This window comes from Taurulus bubalis, assembly GCF_910589615.1.
Source record: "Taurulus bubalis genome assembly, chromosome: 1".
NCBI classification, from domain to species: Eukaryota; Metazoa; Chordata; class Actinopteri; order Perciformes; family Cottidae; genus Taurulus; species Taurulus bubalis.
The window spans coordinates 21,313,127-21,339,399 of NC_136589.1; the positions used below are offsets into that span (position 1 = coordinate 21,313,127).

Sequence of the window (26,273 nt, forward strand, 5' to 3'; positions counted from 1 at the left end):
TGTGACCTCACAAAACAGGTTTTTTTACATCAATGTAAAACAGGATAAAACGATGACGTGAAGACATCTTGGACAGACATGGATGTAAACTGCAACAAGACTGGTTGGCTGAGGCCAATCCCAGTTATTTCAGTCAAAACCATGAACTGTACTTAACAACTTCCCAGCAGAGGAAATGCAGGACTGCATATTTTGGTAAAGCACTGTTTATAGTGTTATTGTTAATAGGGATGTCACAGTACGAGAAATGTAGTAGCCGATACCAGTATAATTCTACAATTCTTGATACCATTTCAAAAACAAGGTAAAAAAAACACAAAGTAAAACAATAAATTGTTGTTTGAAGAAGGTTTTTTTCACAGCAATATGAAATATATATGAGTGAAGGGAGGAGACCCCATGTTTTTTAACTTCCTCACCGGAGAAAGAAGACTACAGTTTTCAGATTACTGTTGTCGCCGTGGCATCAAGGTAACGGTTCTCGTGACATTGAAGTTTTACAGTTGCGTGAACACAGCTGTGGTTCCGTGCACCCTGACGATGGAGAGTTGTGATGAACGCAGTCATCAGTGCACGGGGGCGCTAGCGTTGACGAGGAGAGCTGCAGTAATGCCCTCTCAGACTGTGAACTAAAAGATCTCCGGGCTCTCTTTGCGTCCCTCTGATGGCTTCAGACGATTGGCTATTATCACCTCAGTTAGCCTCAAATGAACCAATCAAACAAGTTCTCTTTTATATTTCCTTAATATTATTATAGGCAAGCATGTGACTGATTCGACTGTATTTTTCCTTGAACTCGTGCTTTTCTCTGTGCTCATTCAGTCCTCGGCTGAATGAGCACAGAGAAGTGTGTGCGTGCGTGTGTGCGCGCCCGTCCAGAAAGCCACTAAGCAGTGCTGGCTGTTGGCTTTACCGCACGGCTGTGATGACCAGAGCGCAGACTGGCATGAGCTGAACTGATGTATCGTGGCAGAGGAGCTGTAACAGTTCCTTTATGTCAATTAGGAGCACAGGCATATTTCAAACGACAGTACTGAAAGCTGCAACCAAAATGAATCCGGAGAATGAAAGCGACTGTATAAGAGAAGGATTGTAATGGAGCATGAAATGGAGCGGTGGGATTAGAATACTGAAGAGGCTTTATTTAATATTGAGGCGAGCGAGAGGGGGCCGACGTTCTGACGTGGTCTCCGTCATGAAGCCCACAGTGTTGCTGTCAAAGGCTCTGGTTCACCAGTGAAGTGCATGAACCAACCTGCAGACTGTCCACTAACCAGCGTTAGCTGCTCCGTTTCAACATTTTGAAGCTAAAAAAAAAGTAGGCTGAAGCTTAGTTGATACTTGCCGTAGTGAAGCCGCCGCCTCGACGTGCGGCGAGTGATCACGTGACTGTCCCAAGTAGCTCACTGATTTAAAAACACTATTTACACGTCAAGGGATCAAACAATAGCCCAATTTGTTTTGAGATCCTTTAGAAACAGGAGGTGGTAAACATCTTAATTTGAGTAAATATTCAGCAGCCAAAAGGATATTTAACCTTTTTGTTTTCTTTCTAAAGCTTGTAATGAGGCTGAGGTGAGGCTGCCGAGAAACATTAGTAAATCTGCAAATGTATCCAATTTAACATTCATTCCTCGTCAGCCAAAGAAATAGGGCGAATAGTTTTAAACACATTAAACTTAGCTTTAATAAATGTCAGGTCTCTGTCAGGAAAAACATTTTTAATCAATGATTTCATTATTAGGCACAAACTTGATTTTTTGTTTTTTCATGAGTGAAACAAGAGTGCATAAGAAAGGAGGTGGAGTTGCTATTTTATATAATGAGTCTCTTCAATGCAAGCAGATGTCTTTTGGTCATTTTACTTCCTTTGAATATGTGGCTCTCAATTCCACTCAAGTTTTAAATTTACAGACCACCTAAATACTGTGCAACCTTCTTTGATGAGTTTACTGAACTGCTGTCTATAATCTGTATTGATTTTGATTGTGTTGTCATTGTTGGTGATTTTAATATCCATGTTGATAATCCCCAGGACAGAGCTATGTCTATAGAGCTATGTGGTGTCCTTGATAACTATGATCTGACTCAGCATGTAACAGGTCCCACCCACAACAAGGGGCACACTCTAGACCTAATCATCACCAAAGGTCTGGACATTTCCAAGGCTGCTGTGGCCGATGTTGCACTCTCTGATCATTTCTGTGTTTTCTTTGAGAGTGCAATCTCCCTACACACAAATGCCCAAACCGAGGTTGTGTCAAAGCATCACTGAAAACACCAGTGAACTATTTATACAAAAGTTCTCCTCCACACCGGGCCTCTCTTGCATCTCAGTCAATGAGCTTGTGGATGGCTTCAATTCTAAAGTTAACATTGTTATTGATGCCATTGCACCCACTAAGGTGAAGGTTGTCTCGGGTAAGAAAAGATCCCCTTGGAGAAATGCCACGCTGGTCAGAATAGAGAAAAGAGAGTGTCGGAAAGCAGAGCGCAGGTGGCGAAAAACTAAACTAATCTCCAGGTTCACTGTGGTATCTATAAAGAGAGACTTCACAACTATAATTTGGAACTTAGAAATGCAAGATAGTCCTTCTTCTCTGACATCATAACCAAAAACAATAACAATACACGCACCTTATTTGCTACCGTCGACAGGCTAACAAACCCTCCGGTGTCGGTAACGGATATGCTCCAATCCATCTGGACATGCAATCATTTTGCCTCCTATTTTGCTGACAAAATTCAGAAAATTAGACAAGCAGTCAGTGGCTCCACACCAACCACAGGATATGTGTTGTCCCCATCTTTAAATAGCATCCATTCAAATATCATGACACAATTTCACTCAATTAACCAAAGAAGACCTAGAAAACATCTGAAAACATCCTCCTGCTGCTTGGATATTCTACCAACAAATTTTTTCAAAAATATTTCACACTGCATGACCGCTGATCTTTTACAAATTGTAAACGCATCCCTTCTCTCAGGTGTCTTCCCACAATCCCTAAAAACTGCAGTTATTAAACCACTCCTAAAGAAGTTAGACTAGTTTAGACCCCGAAATAATAAAAAACTATAGGCCAATATCAAACCTCTCATTTTTAAGTAAAAGAATGGAAAAAGTGTTTTTTCAACAGCTGAACAACTTCTTGGATGAAAAATAACTGTTTTGATGTCTTCCAGTCCGGCTTTCGTCAGCAGTGCTGCTCTTGTTAAGGTTTTCACCGACATCCACTTAAACACAGACAGTGGCAGAACCTCAGTCTTAATATTACTGGAACTCAGTGCTGCATTCGACATGGTCGATCATGACATACTAAAAAGACAGACTGAAAGTCTGAGTAGGACTCTCTGGTGCAGCACTTAACTGGTTTGAATCCTACTTGAAGGACCGACAATACTTTGTGTCGGTAGCTAATTACACATCAGAGCTGACCAGGATGACATGTGGTGTTCCCCAAGGTTCAATACTGGGGCCTCTTCTATTCAACATCTACATGCTTCCACTGGCTCAGATTATGAAAAATAACAAAGTGTGTTATCATAATTATGCAACTGGATGTGCCAGAATTTTCTTCAATTAAATAAAGATAAAACAGAAGTAATTGTTTTTGGCCATCAATCACTGATGTTGAAAACCTCAAACCAAGCCAGAAATCTAGGTGTAGTTATGGATTCAGACCTCAACCTTAACAGCCATATCAAGACAATTACAAAATCAGCCTACTATCACCTGAAGAATATATCAAGGGTTAGAGGACTTATGTCTCAACAGGATTTGGAAAACTTGTCCATGCATTTATCTTCAGTAGACTTGACTACTGTAACGGTGTGTTCACAGGCCTCTGTAAAAAGTCAATCAGAAAGCTGCAGCTGATTCAGAACGCTGCAGCTCGAGTCCTCACTAAGACCAGGAAAGTGGATCACATCACTCAAGTTCGGAGGTCTTTGCACTGGCTCCCTGTCAAACAAACAATTCACTTTAAAATCCTGCTGCTGGTTTATAAAGCACTGAATGGTTTAGGGCCTAAGTATGTTTGTGATCTGCTGCTACCTTATGAACCATCCCGACCCCTCAGGTCGTCTGGGACGGGTCTACTTTCTGTTCCAAGAGTCAGAACTAAACATGGAGAAGCAGCGTTCAGCTTTTCTGCTCCACATATCTGGAACCCCTGGCCCCTGAAAGCTGCAGGTCTGCTGAGACCCTCAGCTCCTTTAAATCCACATCGAAGACTTTTCTGTTTGCTGTTGCCTTTAATTCATCCAGATTCAATTGCTGCATCTCACTACTGCATTTTATTTCTCAAACTGCACTGCAACTTTTATTAAATTTTTTTTTTATTTATTTAGCTTTTTGACTGTTTTAATGTTTTTTTTAACTGTTTTAAATCCTGTCTTCTCTGCATTATGTTTTGATGCTTTTAATAGTTTTATGTGAAGCACTTTGAATTGCCTTGTTGTTGAAATGTACTATACAAATAAACTTGCCTAATACTATAGTTGTTTCTTCAGAGTTCACAAAGGCAATAAAGTAGTCCAAGAATGTGAGATGAGTTTACAGGTAATTATAATCTCCTCAACATAGTGGATGTTGGTTTATGGCTTTTTGTCGGTTACACCTACGGTCTGTGGCCATTTCTGATTTAAACTTGTTGTCTTTTTAGATTCTTCACAGTTCGTTTTGTTTGTACGCCCTCTGGCGTTTCAGAGAATAATGCAACGCAGAGAGCATAAACGCCAGAGGGCGTACAAACAAAACTAACTGAAGAAGCCAAAAGACAAAAAGTTTAACTCCGCAGGTGTAACCAACAAAAAGCCATAAACCAATCTCCACAATGTTGAGGAGGGATTGTAATTATCTGTAAATGTTTATTTCATATTCATGACGACTTTATTGCTTTTGTACAATCCCTGTAAAGAAACAAGCCACGTATCCACAAGCATTATAAAGAACCAAAGGTTAAATATCTTTTAAATGTATTGTCCTTCTTTGTATAATCCAGACGTGTTTTTATCAGGGAACTATTTGTTAAAGGTAAATGGTTTTCTAGTCTTAAATTACTGTAAGTGTCTTACCCAAGGACACATTGACATGGACTCGCAAAGCCGAGGATCGGACCGCTAATCAACTGTTTGACGACCCACTCTACCGCTTAGCCACAGTCGCACCGTGACGGCCACATCTGGAAAGCTTGTTACAATGTTGATATAATGTTACAGAAATTGAGAGGCGCACGTCTGCTCGCGTAGCCCTTTACGCAAGTTCTCAGGCCACGATTACGTCATTTGGCGGCGAGTCCGCCTCAAGCAGGCTTCAGCCTAGACTTTGAGGTTCTCTGTCGAGAGAGTAAGCGACTCAAACCCAGTTAGTCGAAGATGATGTAATGCCTTTGCTGTCGCCAAGACAGCATTATTGTTTCACTAACCAATGTTATTTAAGTCGCTCCTTTTATTCACAAGGTTTTGCATCTTCAGTAGAAACCAGTGCATCTCCTAATTTCCTACTTTTGAGCAAATAAAATAAAATATACACAAACTCTACCTCGCTCTCACAAGAGGAGAGCTACCAGCCCGAGGTCTCTGTGGTGACACTGAGACTGGTAGACATTAGACCAAGAGCGTCACACGGCCTGGGGTCAGGTTTTAAAGGTGTTTGAAGACCTGTGTCCGTCTTCATTTCTGTCTCCCCGCCCTCACCCGTCCAACAGGCCCCTGAAGCCACCAGGACACATGCTTTACGCCAGCACCAAACACCTGCCCCGTCCCCTTCTGCTTCTCACGCGTGCACCTTTTGAAACGACAGGGAACTAAAAACACTGAGCTGCTGAGAGTGGCTTTAATAGTCTCAGCCACGTGATACTATTTTAAAGGGAGAGGGTGAACGTAGTAACTGTTAAGTGGTTCAGTTGTCTTATTTTCTTTCTCTTGTGTTCATCAGGTGGCCGACACTGCTGCCAATCCTCAATCCAGATTATGTGGCCAAGAAGATCATCAATGCTGTGCTCACAGACCAGGTCTTCCTTCTGCTGCCCAAGAGCATGTACCTCATCACTGCTCTCAAAAAGTGAGTGACCTATGACCTTTTACGCCCTCTTCCTCGTGACTGTACTGACATTACACACAACACCACATGCAGCATGTACTGCGTGGTCCTGGTGACTGCTTGACTCTGCTGCTCACTGGGTGTGAGCTTTTTATATCAGGTCTCTTGCTCTTTGTTGGAGCAATGTGAAGTAAACGCGTAGGTAAGTATGTAGTCCGTAGCTTCATAGTATGGGTGGTTGTACCACAGTGACAGTGTAGAGCGGGACTGCTCTTTTCTTGCTTAGCTGTGGGACACGCTTCAGGTCGCGATTACGTCATTTTGCGGCGAGTGCGCCTCGAGCAGGCTTCACCCTAGACTTTGAGGTTCTCTGTCGAGAGAGTAAGCGACTCAAACCCAGTTCCTTGACGTGAGGTCACATGAAGGGTCAGAGGTCAGCCTGACTGTCTGTTAAGCGTTTCGCCTTCAGCTTGTAAATCCTTGTTGTAGCTTTGGTACGTTCGTCTGGGAATATAATAGAAAAGATGTGTGAAGCTCCCCTCCAGACACTTTGTAAAGTATATAAAACTATTCTGCTACGATTTAAGTTTTTGTTAAACAGGACTCTGTACATACCATACAGAACCTGTAGCAACAGTCTGGTCTATTTTCTTAATTAGAGGAAATATCGGAGAGATTATTGGTTTACGTTGGTCGTTAGCGCATAGCTGGGAGTGACACAGCATTAGTGGTTATGAATTATTCATAACCATCTTGTTTCTTTTTTTTGTGGAAAGGAAGCTCCAGGGTCTGTTTACATCCAAACACTTGCACCTCTACCATGTTTGCAGTAAAAACGTTCGCTAGGCTAATGCTAACTCTCGCCTGTGTTGAAGGGTTCCGGGTTCGTTGCTGTTGTTGTGTTTAAGACCGTTGTGTTTCCCTCTTGATACGCGTCGTGCGGTTGTCGTTGATACGTACAGCAGCCGCTTCACTGAGTAGCGACTGCTGGTCGAGAATAGACCAGCAGTCGTGAACTCTTTCTGCATTGGGCAGTAGATCATGTTCCAGAGTGGAGGATGACTCATCCGGAGCCTTTTCCACTGACCAGGGGTCTGTTAGGCCAGTGTTTTTGTGCGATGGCCGTGGTTGCCTTTGGTCTTGTAATGGCAGGCCGGCCGTACCCTGGCGTACAGATGTTATTGTGAGGGGGTCATGAGGTGCTGATTCCAGCTTTTACGTCTGGCACTAATCATCTAAAACAACAAGCTTCTGTTGGCTAGCTGCGTTCTTTCAGCCCATATGTGGTGTTTCCTGTCAGGATGATTGAGATTGGTGGCGAATTAGATGATTGTGTTTGTGCATCATGGCAATCCAATCCCCCCATCGAGACCAAAGGATGAGACCATTGGAACACATCATACATGTCGTCCATGATTAATTCATCTACACGCCTTTATTCCTGTGCACCGCATTTGATCTTGTTTGCCACTCATGTTAGTTATTCACGTTAATGTTCTGCAAGCTCTGGTTTTAGTGCAAAATCAGCCTCAAGATTCAGCACTAACTACAATACCAGAAGTTGGGGGGGGGGGGGGGGGGGGGTCATCATTTGTGTGTTTTATTGTTATTCGTGAAGAGAAAAGATACAACACCAAGCGGTCCCGGACAGTGGGACAGAGATCCTGTGGACCGCCTGCAGCTGAACATTGTCTCATGCTGTCCCTCCATCGTCCTCTCCAGTGTTGTTCAGTGGAAGCTGACCTACCTCCTCGGCTCTTACCTGGGAATGTCAGTCCAAGTAGACGGCTCCACTGACGCCAGTCGGCGCTACAAGTTGCACTAGTGCACACATTACGCTTCTTCTCTGCCTTTCACAACGAATACTGCAGCCACCATCAGGGCTGCAATGGGGTCTTGGGAAACCTTGGTGTGTTATGGCGAGCCCATGTGACATTCAATCAGTAGGGCTGACTAGTAGCAGTTTAGTTTTTACTAGTTCGACATGTCAAATTTTAAAATGTTGATTTATGATATCTTTATAACAATTTGACATGTCAGAATATATTTTTACATTTAGAAATTACATTTTGACTAGTCAAAAGTGATTTGCAGATATCTTTTAAATATAGTAAGAATAAAGTACATGTATCTCCACTTGAATTACAAGTTCAAAAGGATTGTGATTATGATATCTGTAATGTAAGAGCAATTCTAGATCTTCATCACCACAAATACGAATTAGACTGTTGAAATCCACAATGAACATTTCGACAGGTGAGAATTGAGTTGTACATATCATTAAACAGAATTACTAGGCAAAATATCAATACGGATATGTTTTACTATTGTTAGATAGTTTTAATTGCTTAAGGATATCGACAATCAACATTTCCGTTATTAAGAAATGCATGGTTGGTATGAAGAATGAACATTTTGACCAGTGAGAAATGCATTGTAGATATCTTTTATTTAGACTTGCTCCTAGTCAAAATTACAAGCTGGATATCAAGGCTCAGGAAAACGGATCAAAAAGCAGATGTTGATATCTACAATTGGTATTACTGATTACATGTTAGAGGGGCTCACCATATTTGTGTGTGTGGTTCTAACTCCAGATTAGAAAAAGCAAGAAATGAACACGATATAACAAGTAGAGGTCAAGCGAAACACCCTAGGGCCCTGCGTGGACTCCCCCTCTAGCACTATGTGGTGTCAACATGGAGAGCACTGGTATTCTGGTGGGGGGCTTCAGCATGCAGGCCTGAGGACAGCTGTTCAGGGGATTGTTGTTCTCTATGGATTCACAGCGAGCTGACCTCAGACAGTTTAGTCTGCCTTTAACATAAACAGCTCACTGCTACCCAGAGACCAAAGTGAACCTGTGTGTCAAGCCATCTTCAGATGAAGACCTCCAGGTCATGTGTCGGCACGACTCGGCACACCAGTTCTCTAGTTTGACAAAAGCTTGTACAGATGTTGATTGAATATGAGTGTCGATGTTATTTTTCATGTACAGTATCAACTGAGTATGCTAAAGGCTAAACTAAAATGCTCCAAAAGCAAATATTAAGTGATGTTAAGTGTTTAATAAAGATTGTTTATTTTTTCATGAATCTGAATGTGTTTTATAAGAAAGTAGTGTGTAGCACTTCCATCACAGGCTAATTTGAAGTAGGGCTGGGCAAAATGGCCCAAATCTTCTTTTCACATGATTTCATATCTCTATCCCGATATGTATCACGATTTTGCATGTTTTTGGGTAATACATCAAGAAATAGACTATGTACCCTCTGGAGGGAAAGTAGAGGGTAGTGAAACGTTTTTTCTCAATTAAGAATTTAATAATTATCAGATTTTCTGAGAAACTTGAGTTACTATCAATTTAGATGCCGTTATTGTGTATCACAATATCTCAATAAATTATTTCATCGTGATTTCAATTCTGAAAGACCATACATTATCATATTGAATCATCGCCCAGCCCTAATTTGAATTGACTTCTATATGACCGTCACCTTGTAATGATTCGTTCATTTTATACATTTGACAAGTTGAATAAGGCTATCAGAAAAAAACGCATCACTAAAGCCAAATGCAATGCCTGCGCACTACTACTTGGAATTCAGTGGAATTCATAGCCATTTGTATACATCAACAGGCAGACCAGCTCTGTGATGGCAGCTATGGTTCATCCACAAAATATAAAAATAGCATGAGAAAACATCCACAACAATTAAATAGTAAAACCTACACGAGCCATACCTCTAAATATCAGTTGTCATCAAGCTAACCGCTAACCGGGGTTTGTTACGTCTCCCAGAGCCAATGTTCTCTTACCGAAGCAGTGTCTCAATGGCAGGGAGGACTAGGCGAGGGCGTGAGTCTGTTTCTCGTTTCTTCCACTTTGGATTTCATCCAATAAACAAACATTCAAAACGCATACAGACCCTGTATGTGTCACTCTACTTCTTTGTCCCCTCGTGGTAGACTTGGTACAGACTGGGCGTTACAGGTACAAGTGGAGTACTGGATGGGCCGGGGCTTGCTGGTTAGCATGCTAATATCAGTAGCTATCTCTGCATCACAATACAAAGATGTCTTTGTAATAAAGTCAACCCTGTAACCTCTTCACATTCTGTTGATAATGTAAGATCGCTTTTTTTTAAATTGTTTTTAAATCAAATGATTGTCGCATCTTACACATTGCACCTTTTTTAAAATGGCTACATAAATGTATCCCTTATTTATACAAGTCCAATGGCATCTGATATGGATAAAGATGCTCCAGTTATTCTCAAAGCCTGACTCTTTCATTCCCTCCGTGGCAGAGAGAACTACAGTAGGCCTTTTACTTGATATTTTATACTATTTATTCCCCTGTTCTTCAGTCAATGCAAACACAGCTCTTTTACCATGTTACCGTCATGTCCGATGTTTCACCTCTCCCTTTATAGGCTTTTTAATGTGAACAAAGCATTCAGGGGTTTTGTTGATGGTAGCTTAGCATCGATCAGGAGTGCAGTAAAGAAACTGGCCTCCATTAAGTGATACATAATACATGTTGTGTAGCCGAGCATGTTATCATATTACTAAGCCTTTCTCCTGCAGTTTGACGTTCAGTAGAAGTTGTGTTCAGAAAAACAGCATTTCCCCAGTTCCGTTCCGTTCCGTCCACACAATCTTTTCTTTTACTTCCTCTCAGTGCAGTGAATACATCAGGTTGACACTGTGGCTGCTGACATTGACTCGCATTCTCAAGCATCAATACAAACCGATAGATCCCACATTCTGCTTTCAAAACCGCCACGAGCACAGTTATGGCACAACCGTGCGTAGGCAGTTTGGATAAAAGTCCTCATTTATCAAAGTGTGACCTGAGGCCATCTCAGCGTGACGTGCAGTGATTCACTGGGCGGTGTAAGGGCAGTGTGGTGGACCTTTTTCAATTAACGCTTCACTTTCAAAAGCATTTTCCTTTTAGTCTACTGGTCTTTTCTAAATGCTGTTCATGTGTTTCCCTCATTTTTATTTTGTACACATTTAGATTTCAGGTTAATCTAGTTATACAATCTTTTGTCACTAGTAGAGGGGATGTAAACAGAAAGGAGACCAATTGAAGGCAACCTACCCACAAAACTACACAACAAAATATGAATAACAAATCAATCTAAGCATGTATAGAGTAAATACAAAAAGCTTTTGAGGGACCAAATGGTCGGAAGCCTAGATGCTTTAAGTAAAAGGCAGAGGCTGACTGAGCAAGCAGTGTGCTGGGCAGAACATTTGTTGATGTAATGTGGATAGTGGCCATCAGTGAAAGCATATGGGACTGGAAGCTTTTGAAGTGATGTGGAACATGAGCTGGAGCCAGTGGCTGGAAAAGTAATGGAAGCATCCACAACTGGTGTGAATATGATAATCTGTATCTGTGTGGATGAAATCCCAGATGTGTACATTATTGATTACATTATGGTTAACCTTGCTATGTTGACGGAACAGAAAGTCGTCCTTAGTCCCAGTGGACATCAAATGCTATTGAGGGTATATAAAACATGATCTTTAAGTGGTGGGGTTAAAGAATCAAGGCTATTATCGTCTTCCACTATGAACTGATTCACAGACTCACAAAATTGGTTCTTCATCATCATTAAAAAATGTCCATGGCTTAAACATAAATTTCCCATAACATCAACGGACACAAAAAGAAGCACATATATCCTTTTTTTTTTAGTGATGGTGAGATGAAGCTTCCTGAAGCATTGAAGCTTTCCATCCAATTGGTTCGCTCATGGGCCGAAGCTTCATGGGGCTTCATTTGCTCTACTGCGCCACCAAGTGGACAATACATGTAAAACAGGCAGAGTGATCGTAACGACACCATGGCTTTGGTGTGGGAAGCTTTAAATTGAATAAATTATGTTTGTGATGCCAATACATCAATTATTAACTTATTAATATTGTGTCTATCTTTATGATATAATGGCGGGGTCAAAATCAAAACTCGAAACCAATTGGGAGAGGGTTGTGATGTGACTCTGGGTCAGTGGTTAGAATATCCGACTTTCAGTCAGAGGATCGGTGTTTCGAGCCTCGGCTCCGCTAGTCCATGTTGATGTGTCCAATTTTGTTAAAGTAAGAATAAGACCTTTTCCACAGTGCTGGGCTTTTTGAGACTATTTCGCCTGCTTTATAAAATACCCTTTCACAGGCACACATGAAGCTAGGTACAGAGAGGAAGGGGGAAAATCCATTGAGTTTCGCTGCCCCTTTATATTTTCAAATCGCACGGCAAACCCACGAACCATTTTCTGAATCAGTCACGTGGTACGACCGGCTCGCGAGGCTTCGAACGTCACCACATACGTCATCGACACAAGCCTCGATACGCGCTTCACCAAAATCTACCTGGATTACTCGACACGCGCATCGAAGCCTCGACACGAAAGGACACATCACTACTCTTTTTCATTTCATGCATTTTAATTCCATGTCTAAACTTACATTACCCACAATGCACAGTTGGGTTGGAGATTTGGGTGTGTTGTGCTGGTAGCGGCTAATGTAGTCTGGATCCTTCAGCAGAGATCAAACATTTATTTTTAACTGGAGAAACAACACCTGGTGACAGTGTCATGTGTAAAATTGGTGTACTTCACTCTATTTGTAGCACCTTCATATTGTTTGAGACCACATAATGTAGACGAGCCATAATGTCATTGAAGGGGAAGTATTTTAGGAATACTGCAACACATGAGGGTTTGGATTGTAGTGGAGCATTGAACTCCACCCCCAGCTCAAGAGCTGGCCCACCAACGCACACTGCCGAATTCTACCAACATTCCAGCCAACTCTGATGAGAGAAAATTATCTTGATATTAGTTTCATTTCATATACGTGTGTCCATGCAGACTTAAAGGTGAGGATTCTCCATGGCTGGAGACATAACGTTAGTATCTCATCCCAACACTATAGAAATAAGGGTTCTTCCCGAAGGGCTCATGTTCTACCCAGAACAATGGCCCAAGAATTATTGACAGCATGGTTGTTGAAAGACACACACACACACACACACACACACACACACACACACACACACACTCAGAAACTGTAATTGGGGACCATGATTGTTGTGGGTTGTACTGCACCACATCAGCCTCATGGGTGATGAACAATGAAACCCTTGGAATATAATCATTTCTTGGTAGAACTCCTGGGTTGGGTTCTTGTTCGCCTCCACAGAGGATGAAAAGGTTCCGGTAAGAACCTCCAGAGAGGTTACACCAGAGGTGGGCCAACTAAAAAGAAAAAAGTTATAGTAAAGACCGCTGTAGCGCTTCTCCGTTCCCAAGTTCAGTTTCCCGAAGCACGATGACCACAACAGACCAGCGTTGATGTTTCTTCATGAGTATTTATTGCACAGCGCTCTTTTAGGCTTTTCGTGTGTGTGTTCTGCTGCAGCAGAAAGACCGCTGTAATGCCTTCTGCTGCGCACACGGCTCTGCTGCAGAAGAACACACACACGAAAAGCCTAAAAGAGCGCTGTGCAATAAATAAGCATGAAGAAACATCAACGCTGGTCTGTTGTGGTCATCGTGCTTTGGGAAAATCAAGTCGGGAACAGAGAGGCGTTACAGCAGTTTGTACGCGCCGTGCGGACCGCTGCCTGCCGTGTTCTGCTGAACTAGAGCGACACACAACACTTGCTGTGCTGCGCTGGTCAATTCCACCCCTCCCCCACTGATCCCACAGACAAGGGTGACACTTTTTTATTTGTTTTTATTACCGTAATATACCGCAAAACACTGAAAAGCTCCACTTCTTAGCAGTCAGAATCCTTTTTAATTATGTCGTAAAGCGTTAACTTTAGAAGAATTACGGTAATATGAATCACTTTCTGTCGCCGGAGACGGGGTTTGTACTACAACAGTTTTAGAGTTGTAAAATGAACTGACAGCTGCATGCAGAGTATTTTTCCTCAGTATAACTAACATAACTAACCACATTCGACCCACGGAACTGCGCCACCCTGCGCGCTCATGTCATGTGACATATAGGGTTCTGTCTGCCAGCCTCCTGCATTGATCCCTTCTGTCACAATGAGTGGACCCAAGAAACGACAAGTCGACAGTGAGTGCAGAGTCTTTAATGAGTGGACTGCTAAGTATTTTTTCACCGAAGTACGATCAAAGGCAGTATGTCTTATTTGCCAAGAAACCATTGCAGTATTCAAAGAATACAATATTAGCCGCCACTTTTCCGCCAAGCATGCTAACTATCCTAGCCTACAGTCAACAACAGAACGGGCGGCTACTGCTAAGAGGTTGGCAGCCAATTTAAAGAGTCAGCAAAATATTTTTCTCCGCCAAACTGCTATACAAGAATCAAGCACCAAGGCAAGTTTTTTTGCTAGCATTCAAATTAGCAAAAGCCAGCAAGCCTTTCTCTGAAGGAGAGTTTTTGAAAGAATGTATGGTAGAAACAGGAGGTCTCTTATGTCCAGAGAGCAAAAACAAATTTGAAGAATTGAGTTGATCACGCAGAACAGTGACTCGGCGTGTAGAACAAATTGATGAAGATTTAACCAGCGAGTTGAACAAAAAAGCTGAGTCATTTACGTTATATTCTCACACCGCCCCCTGCCGGCCTCGCCGTCGTCCAGTGTAGAGCCACGGGTCTCACACCGCCCAGCACCCCCTGTGGCGGACCACAGGCTCCCCACCTTCCCTTTGGTTTCAATAATCTGTTTTACCAGATACTCATACTCTCATGTGGTCTGCACTTGGGTCAGCAACATTGTCCTCCCGTGACGGTTCACACAAACACTCTCCATCCATCTGATACTGGTCTGTCAAATTTTTTTATTCAATGTGGCCCCTGAGCCAAAAAGTTTGCCCACTCCTGGGTTACACCATAGAAGGGTTATCTGTAGAACCTCACATCGGGGGTTCTGAGTCAAACCTTTCACAGATAGTTCAAGGTAGAATCCTTTGTGTTGTTTCCTCTGTGAAATATTTTATTTAAGGCTCTTCCAGGAACCAAAAAGGGTTCTCCTATCGGGACAAGCCGAAGAACCCTATATGGTTAGAGTTTGCGTCGTTATTTCTAAGAGCACTTACACAAGCTTTTTACCTCACTGCAGAAATATAAAACTCTAAATAATCTACCTGCATGTCCCCCTGCATTGACACAATGGTTGATAAATGGATCAATAAAATGAAGGATGGATGAAAAGTAAATGGACGGATTCATGGATATGGGAACAAACCAAAGTGATACATTTAGAAATGTCTGTAGACGCAGAGCTCGGCTGAGTTCAAACTGGACAAACGTCCAGCAGAAATATCCGACACATAATATAAGAAGTAAATCAGACGGCTGCGCCGCTTCCACTGGGTGTTAATAGCCTTCAGTCAAACACAGCACAGGCCTCAAGCTGCCTTTTATACGGCCATCAAGGAGCGTCCGTTTTATGGAGGCACCGGGTGTCTTTATGGCATTGGGCACAAGTATCTGGCTGCATGGAACTTATGAAGCATGATAATGTTCCTCTCTGGAGCTGTTTTCCCACGGAACACATCCGTTACAAGGACACTCCGCCTACAGTGGTGATTTCAATCTCTGTTTTATGTGCAGGTGTTTGCATGAAACGGGTTTAAAACAGCTAGATCAATTAAGAACAGCATTTTATGGAGCTGATACTGGTAATTAGAGCTGATACTGGTAATTTGGGTCAGCAATGTCAATCCATCCCTGTTAAATGACCCGTCTGACCATACCCAGTCACGGTTTTGAATGTACCCACATCATGGCCGTGCCATTGTTGGATTCTGATCAGTGCTACATTGTCACACCCCGCTCCAACTTCATAAAATCCCCTCTCCACCCACTTGTAGCAGTACGTGTTTCTTTTTTGTCGGAGCAGGATGTTTTCCATTGATCATGCACTGTGCTACTTGATGGTGCGGACATGCAGCTGTGGAGATGCACATTTCTGAAATGACCCTCAATGAAACGCTGAAGGAGGGTTAAACATATTTTAGTGGGGGGGACAAGACCGACGTTAGTGATGACGGGAGCTGGCTGTGGTTAAGCATCATGTTGAGGATTTGTGTGGCTGCAGATAGTTTTCTTTAATATCTTACCTGCTGGTTCGGTCATTCACCAAACACTGGAAACCTGCAACGAGGTACAATCTGCGGGTGTGGGGGCCACCTGTCGTGTTGCTGCAGGTCTCCGACAGGCCAGGCCTTGTTTTTTCTGTTTTGTCTTGTGTAGCAAATGGCCTTCAGCTGCATTTTGTTTATACGACCCTGCGTGGCATAATGACGATACATGATACTTGCATCCCCTGATCATGTCAGGAGAGGATAGAATGTGTACATCTTGGCCTTTATTTAGTTGACAGTGAAGAAACAGACTGAACACTGGAGGGGGACGGGGGGGGATGGGTGGGGGGGGGGGGGGGGGGGGGGGGGGTTCATATGCAACCAAGCTCCTCGGCTGGATTGGATCCAGGACCGTGCTCCGTCACCATTCAGCTACGAAGGCCTTCTGAAAATGAGAAAAACAACACATGACTATCGAAACAAAGACTGTAGTACATTCCTGTTGTGCATTTTGTAGAATAGGTTGTAACTACGTCTGGGTCCCTTTTTAATCTGTTCTGCACATCTGGTTGTTGCTATGACCTCGTGGTCTAAGGTCCATACCAATGTCCTTGGTTCGTTAAGGCAAAAATGCCCAAAAGATTATCTTTAAAAACGATTAGTTTTCTACATCTTTTTTTTCTGAGAATGATTCAATTCCATACCCGTAAGAGGGACTAAATGCCTCTGCAACATCAATACTGACCCTTTTTTTGTCTCTTGTGAGCCCCCCCCCCACCCATTTATGGAAGTGTGATGTAAATCTGTGCAGCATCCCTGCAGCCAGTAACAATGTGTAAGAATCTCTGAACACAATCCTGAGGGAAGTGAACAGAGCCCTCACTGACGCTGCTCATGTCGGGTTTCCTGTCTTTAGCATCGTGTCAACCCACAGGGTATCAGTCAGCTTCCTGTCACTTAGTCTCAAACAGTGACTACTGTTCCTTTCATCTGATCAGCGTTTCCGTGAACACACTGAATAGAGCCTGAAGTGTTGCTAATTGGTAGCCACTCTAATGCGACTGACCTTTCCAGCAGTGCTTTTTACTCTGCTACAGAGCTTTCAGTCCTTCTCTGTGTGGTGTTTGTTGTTTGTTTACTACATTTGGAGTGAAGGTCTGCTTTCATTTTGGTGAAAGCAGAGTATTTGAAAATGTAGACATACAGTCCATGTTCAGGATTGTAAAAGGTTTGGCTTTTGTTTCTAATTGTAGAGATCAAGTAAAGCAGGAAAGTTACAGTTTGGTTTTTGAATGTCTTTTAATGTCGAATGTAAAAGGACCTGCACTTGTATAGCGCTTTTCTTGTCCTCCACTTGTCATCATTCACCCATTCATACACTGATTGGAGGGGCTAAGGTGCCCCCTGCCCATTAGGAGTAACTAACATTCACACACACACACACACATTCATACACCGTAGGCACATGGACATCGACATGGGCTAGCGCAGCCGGGGATCAAACTGCCGTTCTTCTGATTGACGGACGACCCTGCTCACCACTTAGCCACAGTCGCCCACAGTTCACATTGTGAACGTGAACTCCGGCCTCAGTTCTGACTGCTGGGGAACAGCTTGGGAAGTATTTTTCAATGTTTACTCTAACAATGTCCCATACATTTGTAGATGTTTGGACAACAAAGCGAATGATTGTACAGTACACATCCTAAGTAGGTGGAGGTAAAGAGAAACTAAAATAGAGGGAGAATCAAAGGTCCAGCTTTTGATTTCAAAATAGAAACCTAATGTCTAACGATTTTGCGAATTAGGACTGAAATCGTGGAAGATGAGATCAGCAATTTAGACAGGACCAAGGGTTCATGCGTTTCAAGACGGGAGCAAGGAAGTCCTGGAGTGGCTAGTTTAATTCTTAGTTTTTTTGTTTTTCCAGTAAGATTTGGGAATAGTTGAGTCCAGGGAGCAAACCAAGTAAGGTTTGGTTTGACTAAAATTATCTGAGGATGAAGAGACCTTTAGTAGGTTCAGCTGATTAGGTTATCCTCTGTTTTACAGAGTAGGGTAATGGGGCTCACAGGAAACTAACCCGGCAGCTTTAAAGGATTATTGATTAGTCTTATAAAAGGGTTTTAGATGGAAAGCAACGCACTGACTAATCTTCTCATGTATGTTGGTGCTTTGTGTTCAATGGATGTTGAAGCTTTGTCAGATAGCTGCGTATATCTCTTTTTTTTTTTACAGAATTGTATTGGTTTTAAACACGTAAAAGGCACATATGGGATGGCTGTAGCTTATGGTGGTCGTTCTGAAACCACAAGGTAGCCTAAGGTTCTATCCCCAGTCTCCCCATAGTTCGGATGTCGAAGTGTCCTTGAGCAAGACACTGAACCCCTTGTTGCTCCCCGGGCGCCTCACGGCAGCACACTGCTCCTTGATTACTAAGGATGGGTTAAATGCAGAGACCAGAGGGATTAATAAAGAATACTTTCTTCTTCTAAAAAATAAAAATACTCAAGGTAAAATGGTTCCATCCATTCATTCCCAACAGAGAACTCTCCCAGCTGACCACGGAGAGTAAAAATGAAACCAGTAAAACATAGCAGCGATAGAAGAGAAAAACACTTATGAGCTCCTCCTGAGTGGAAAGAGAATTGGCCTCTCAGCACTAACCGAGTCAACTCCCAGGGAAGTAGTCAAGCAAACAGGAAAGGGCCTCCCACTACCTTCAGGACTGTGGTCTAGAGTCACCTCCTTTGAGGGAAGGCTGAAGTCTTTCTTCACCTTTACCCCAAAGATGCCTCTCAGTTTAGGGGAAATTGTATCCCGAAATCTTTGAATCAGAAGTTGCCAGAAGTAATGGTAATAAGCTACAGTGTCTTTTTGACACATATTACATTTTTTTTGTAATTCTTTTCTTCAGCCTTTTCTGCTCCCCTGAGCAGTATTGTGGCAGGATTTCGAAGATCATCATATGTTTCCAAGAAAAAAGAAGAAGCTCTCTCTTAAGTAACAATCAACAGCATCAGGGGCTCCTTGTTGTTAAGAAGCCCGCCACTCTTCCTCCACAATCAAGTCCATCCCAGCCCCATCCCACTTCCAAGAGCAGGCATAGGCAGACTGAGCTGAATACCTTTTAGCTTTCAGACCTGTGTGTGGGTGGGACCAGACATCAGGCAGTCCCAGTCCTCTGAAACCCACTGTGATCAAAGACCTTGTGATTGCTTGACAAGTGGCCACGTTTCTGTTCGACTTTGTGAGCGTCTCCCTGACAGTGACTGATCAGTGATTGTCTGCTCCACTCAGGGTCGTGCCCACCAACGGGGTCATAAAGTCAAAGCATTAAAATAATTATCTCAAAGTAACTTTGTTATGTGCAGCACAGATACTTACAACGCTAAGATCCACCACTTGCTCATCTGATGACCACCTCTTGAGCACGGCAAGGCAAAGCAGCGCCATCGGACAATTTTTTTATTTTTTTTTGTTTGAACGTTTCCTTAATTATCTCCGGAACCACATCGTTGTTTAACTTCATTTAAAGTTCTACAGTTCCGCAACCCTTGTGAGAAGATACATATGGTGTAAAACATAATTAAAGTAACCGTTAAATTTAAGTACTTACGTAAACTCCGTCGACTATACTGCTGCTCCGTCAGCTTGCCGCGGTGGCCGTAAGGTTTCACCAAATCCATGATAAATACCCTTTACAAAGTCGGATTTCCCTAACAAACACATCTCAGTAACCGTACGGGATTGTGGGACTCTGACAAAGCAATCCAAATCCTTACGAACTCCATATTAGTACCTGTAGAATCACAAGTCGACCGGAGGTTTCTTTTTTTTTTCTCTCTGTCTCACATATCCGCTTCCTGTGACTTACGTGTACCCCCCACATTTCTGGAAAAACGTCACACAGCAAGAGGGAAGGCTTATGCAAATGTTAATACCCAGCAGCCTCTAGTGAGACAATGTATTGTCATAAAACAAGTAACCTTTCTATTTTTTTAACCGAACTACACGTTTTTTTGACTAAAACACCTTCCCAATATGTCAAAGCTTGGTTTTGCAGTGATTTCTGATTATTTAGGTCCTACTCTTTCCAAAAAGGTGTTCTATTAGTATGTGGGATGTTGGTAAGGGCCTGAACCATGGAGTTTGTAAGAGTCAGCGACTTTTTTGGGGGGGAGGGGAATCTAGCTTAGATCATGCTGGACATTAATAGTTATGATCAAAATATGTTATAAAAGTGTTTTTTTTTTTAAATATACATTTTATTCATAAATAAGTTCTGAAAAAAAGTTATATAAAATAATACAAGTAATATAACTCAATGGGGTTCATACGACTACTTGAACAAAGTACAGAAGTGCTACATCGTACTAGAGGTGAAGTGCTGCCCCCTATTTCTTTCATGGACACAGTTTTGTGTAGTTTTTATAACAGTAAATGCCTCGTTGACTGAAGGTCGGTATAAACTGACGCAGCCTTCTGAAGAGTCTTCGTAGTCTTTGTCGCATCACCTACATTTCCCTCAAAGCGACACACGGGGCCCTGCATTGGCTCCAATAGAAGGAGGGCCGTGTGAATCAGTCCCATCACTGAACCCAAACTGATCTAAACAGTTCAGTGTCTTGGATCCCCCGGCGCTGCAGCAGAGTCGTCTTGCCCTTTGGGTTTGCTTGAGCAGAGACGTCTTCTGCCCTTGTTGGTGTTTCTGTCTCTGGTCCATTTGTCTGCATACGGCCATTATTCTCCATTAGAAAGCTTTTCTCCTATGGAACTCAGCTCCACAAATGAGGACAGTGCCTTGCCTGTCACCTCTGTTCATTTTACATAAAAGCCATTGTGCTCAAGCTTTAATAACGTGTTGTTGGATTACCCAGCCTTGTCTCGGCTCGCATTTTGAAGACAAAAGAGTCGTCGTTAGTCATCCAGAAGCGGCGAACTCCAGCTCATTTAGAAAGAGATGCAGGGAGGCAGCTTTCTGGCTCTAACGAATGATTTAACATTAGTACAAATACGCTGCTCCATTAGGAACTTCATTCTTATTGCTCCCGTCACATTTGATTTTCCGTGGCCTCGTTGCATTTACATCCAGCGCCTCTATTTAAACGGAACAATTGTGGCTCCAAGTAGAGCCAACTCAAACATTTATTCTGTGTAGTATAACAGTTATAATGCAATAAGTCATCAAATAAATGTCTTTTAGAATTTTTTTCACAAAACTTGGAAATCACTGGAACCTATATACAACAGTTAAGTGTTAGCAGTGTTGTAAAAAAAGCTCCACGTGCCATGTATGTCTACAACCTCTCCTACTCTCCTCTGTCCTCTTTTCTCCTCTCCTAATCTCCTCTCTGCTCAGCAGCGTCATGTGACTGTCAGTCTCATGGCTGCACTGAGGAGCTCACAATTCAATGTTTTGGACAGGATCTGGTGAGAGTGAACGGTTTATTTGATGCAGTTTTTATATAAGACATGTAGAATAATGTGTTTTTAATTAAATACTAAAATTCATAATACGCTTTGATTTGGCTGCTTTGGCTGCTGATGGAAGCTTTGATGGTGTGTTCAAGGACTGCCGGAAAGATGTTAATCTGACGATTATGTCCGTTTTGACAGCTTCTGGCTATGATAAACGTGTAATTTGAGTGATTGTTTAAAAAAAACGGCTTTTCAATCGCGTCACATGATACGTTATCCTGGATCTGTGGCTTGGTCGTGCTACAAAAGCCCTGAATCACACATTTGCCCTGACAAGTTGTTTTCTACACTACACTCTGCAATGGGAGGTTGTTTTTAAAGATAACAACTTTAAACTTTACACGATTTCCAGTTGAGTTTCAAGACATGCCTTTTATTTAGCTAAACAAGCACGTCTGCAGTGTGCAGCATGTAATGCTACACAGAGTCTCCACCATGTCTAACCGATGTCATTGGAAAAAAGAAACCATATGCACGTCTTTGATCAAATCCAGCTCAAAGACTCGTGAACCGAGGCAGATATGAGAGACGTGGCCCACCGGTTTATTTATTTATTCATATTCAGCGTTTTAATTCCTCATCAGTTCTGCCACAAAAAAGTCAGACGACACAAAACCAGATGAAATTGTGTTTGTACAATGAACTAAATCAAATGTGCAATGATGTCGTTGACGACAGTGAAAGGTAAAAAACATTATCTCCACTCAACTACACGCCATAAACAGCCATAATGTGACACTCTGCAGGGCCAAAGCTGAGCATAATGACAGCAATTTCTGTTTATTGTGCTGCAGCCAAGTGTACCTTTCCAAAAAATAATGATAATGATGGGATGTTTAAACATCATTAAACCACTAATGAAATAGAGCCACAATATGAAAGCTTTACATGGTAGATACATCAAATACACTCAATAAGAAATGCAGCAAAGAATAAAGTCATAACAATATGTAATGAAGATATTAAAAAGATGGAATGCTGTGTGGATTGAGTCGAAGCACCTTAAGATACAGCTCCAATCTATGGAGAACACACACTTTGTAAAGTTTATTAGCTACACCTAGCTAAAGCTAACAGTCCTGTCACAAATCCTCCGTCATGGAGGTTCTAATGTTCAGTTGGTGCAGAACAATTCAAGAGATGTGCTGATGTAACAGTCTGGCAGTAGGATGTGCTGCTGTTTCTCTGCATTGCATTATACTGAAAGTTGTTTCTATGATTTCCATCCCCAGTGTAGAGGCGTAGAGTCTCAACGCGCTGTTGTCCCAAAAGCCAGAAGGCGCACACACACAAAGTGAAGCGTACAGAATCAAGAAGACAGCGGGTGTAACCTGCAGAAAGCTATAAACAACCTCCACAATGCTGACGCCGAGGATGTTACCTAAGCCTAACATAGATCACATGACTAACGACACTAAAACATCACGTGACTAACAACTGACGTGACAAAACGTCTTTACTTAAGCAATAAGCAGGACCTCGAAACATGCCAAAATTAAAAGAAAGTCCCGTCGCCTTTTTGCAGCTCGCGACGTCAATACTTTACAAACAGTAAAGTCCTAGTACTGAAATCCGGCGTGGTTAGGGGTACTAAATTAGTTAAATAGTGAAACGTTATAATCGCTCAGTCATGTTGAGCTTACGTAATTACGTAATTATAAAAATATAACAATCTTTTTTTTAAATGTAGTCCATCGTTTCTCTTCTCACAAGGGTTTACAGTACTTTAGCCGTTTAAATTTATTAAATCAGACCTGTGTGGTTGATGATCTAGAAGCGTTTGAGTTTTTTAAAATATTGGACTCAAAATACCAAGCGGAGAACCTTTATCAAGTTTGAAAGAATTTTAACCCATTGGTTTGAATTCAATGCAGCTTTATCTCAAATTAAACTGAACAAAAATATAAAAGCAACACTTTTGTTTTTGCGTTCAAGACTTTTTCTCTGCACGCAAATAGGCCACTTCCTCTCAAAGGTTTATACATTCGTTTAAAGTCTGTGTTAGTGGGGACTTGTCCTTGGCTTGCTTGGAGTGGAGGATGGATTATGTTGGCAAACGGTCTTACTTTCCTCAGAATTTTTGATTTTGAAACAGATATAATATTAATCTTTCTCCGACAAATCGTTAGACAGTTTGACATGACTACAAGTAAGACCTAGCATATCAGCACTTTCCAGACGGCTCTTTAGCAGAAGCTCTCAGCACACTTTTAGTCTCAAGGTGCCTTCAGCTGATGGCTCGTTTGGGCACATTTTTTCAATAAACATGCTACTTGCAACATTGGTGTTAGAGCAGTGGGTGTCATCTGCAAAATCATTATGTGGGAGTTTATTGTTTTCAATAAATGTGCCACATTTGATTCAAATTAAAATAATTGTGGCCTGGAGGACTCCTTAGGTCGTAATAAAGTACTTTTTTTTTAGGCTGGGCTAAAAAGTTGGACCTCCTCAGGTGTAAATGAAGTCAAGCTCAACACTAAACCGGGCTTAATCCTCTCTCCCATGCATCTGAAGTTGTTCCTAAATACAAACCCAACTTCCCTAATCTACTGTGAGATTTTGCTCTTCGTATTTCTCCCTTGTGTTTTTTCTCCACAGCGTCCTCCCCATGAAGCAGGGCATTCTGCTGGGCCAGTACCTGGGAGCCTTCAACCTCATGGACACATTCAAGGGACGCTCCAAAAAACAGGAGTGAGCGAAGAGGAGCGGAGGAGGAAGAGAAGAATCAAGGGTGACTAAAATAGGAGGCATATTTTAATCTGAATCTTCCTGGAATTATACAGATGAGGGCAGAACAGCAGTGGCCAAATGTTGGATTGAATTTTCATTTCAATGGCTCTCATTCGTCTCTCTATAGCTCACATGTATAATCCATCCTTTAATATTCTTTATGTACTTGTTCTTAAAAGGCATTATCATTCGTTGATTGAAATGTTATTTTATTAATAACAGTAATTTAATAGAAATATAATAGTATTCATTATAAATAATTTCCTCTTAAATTCAGCCCGCCATCGTTCCTACCGACTACAACTTGTTGAGGACCAGTCCTGATGACTGGCATCCACAAATGGACTCACACACTCACTGGCATAATTAGGTGGAAACATGGGTGGAGTCGACGTGCACGTTCCTGCTGTGCGTTGTAATAATGTGTCCGTGCACACTTTGTGGTGTGGCCTTCCCCTGCAAACAGAAAACCAAAGAAACTGTAACCGGAGCCTCGAGTACAACTGCTTCAAAGCAGAGTGACATGCAAACAATACGAAGTGGGCTCTAAAGGAATCTGCTTGAAAGAGCAGCATAGGTCCCATTGTTTTCTTCTGTGCATGACTGGTAGAATTACAGTGACAGTCTACCAATGTTGTCTAACTGGAGACAGGACTATTTGTCTTTTAGTTATTAGAAAATACAAAGATCCTCCATTCATCAAATGCGTTTTTATCAGTAGAAACAGCTTCTGTCTTCGCCACAAAAGAAACATGTTTACTTTATAGGATGCCAATCAGAGCCCTGATCAGACAGAGTATGTTTTTAGCAGTTTTCTGTATTTTATTTAAATGTTTATTGGCAACCAGCAAATGAGTGCTAGCGTTGAGCTCAACACAAACCATGAAGTGTTCGCTACCTTATAGTTAAAAGTAAAGTTTAAATGAATGAAAACAATTTACCAGAACATCTTGCTGAGAATAAGTAAAAAACTCCAGACTTTTTATGACTTTTAAATGTAATCAACTCAAGGTGTTCAGGACGCACAGTGCGGAGAGCAGAAAAGCTTGAGGCCTCAGCAACTTTCCACAAGCCGCCACAGGCAGCTAAAATGTGCTCTGTCTGATCTATTAATATACAGTTATTATAAAAAGCTGGATTTTTTTTGATGAAAAAGGTGGCACTGCGCTGACATGAAGTAGTATTCTGTAAAGTGTCACTATTGTGAATGTAGCCATAATAATCATGTATGTGAGGTTTTGTTTAGTTTTGTTGCTTTGTGTTTTTATGTCCACATCCTTTGAGATAAAAAACGATCAGGCACTTATACTCTGGAACAGTGAACTGAAAAGGTTTAGATATCTGATACCTGACCTTATAAAGTTTGGACCACTTAAATGTACTCACCGTTAACACATTAGCTGTAACTAGCCGCGTACTAGCATGCTAGCTAGTTGTTTCCTTATATTCCAGGGTAAGAAAGCTTTGAGATTAGCACAAATACACAAAAGACAGACACAAACTTCTGCCACATTCGCTAACTCTTTATCTCTCTATTTACCTCAGGTCATCAAGCTAATGCTAGTTTGAAACGCTTCAGAGGTCTTTGCTTTACTAGCAGCACTTCTGGCTGTGCTTTACCGTTACTATACGTCGTTAGAGAACACACAGGGATCTGCTTTATGTTCAGCAGGCCGTGTTTCTGTTTCCTGTGGATGAAAAAACATTGTCAAACCTGAAGTCGAGCGTTTTGAAGTACTATGCATGCATTTTGCACTCAAAAAGTCTTCATTTCCACACTAGTGGTCCCGTCATGTACTACCACGCACCCCTCAGTCTGTAATGGGGATATTATAAAGGTTATAATATACATGCATACATAAACTTTGTTTTAATTAACGATGTTCCATTATCAATATGTAATTTGTAACTGATTGCCATCATATGAG

General features: G+C 41.9%; 1 protein-coding gene across 1 annotated transcript in view; it reads left to right on the forward strand.

Moving 5' to 3' along the window:
- Positions 1-24,310, forward strand: part of LOC306738625 (epidermal retinol dehydrogenase 2-like) — a gene marked incomplete at its 3' end in the record, with an annotated part of 37,165 nt that extends 12,855 nt beyond the window's left edge. The window contains exons 5-6 of the mRNA XM_079220502.1: positions 5,942-6,067; positions 24,214-24,310. Coding sequence (XP_079076628.1) covers positions 5,942-6,067; positions 24,214-24,310 — 223 coding nt within the window. The remainder of the gene's footprint in view (positions 1-5,941; positions 6,068-24,213) is intronic.
- Between the last annotated feature and the right edge of the window lie 1,963 nt (positions 24,311-26,273).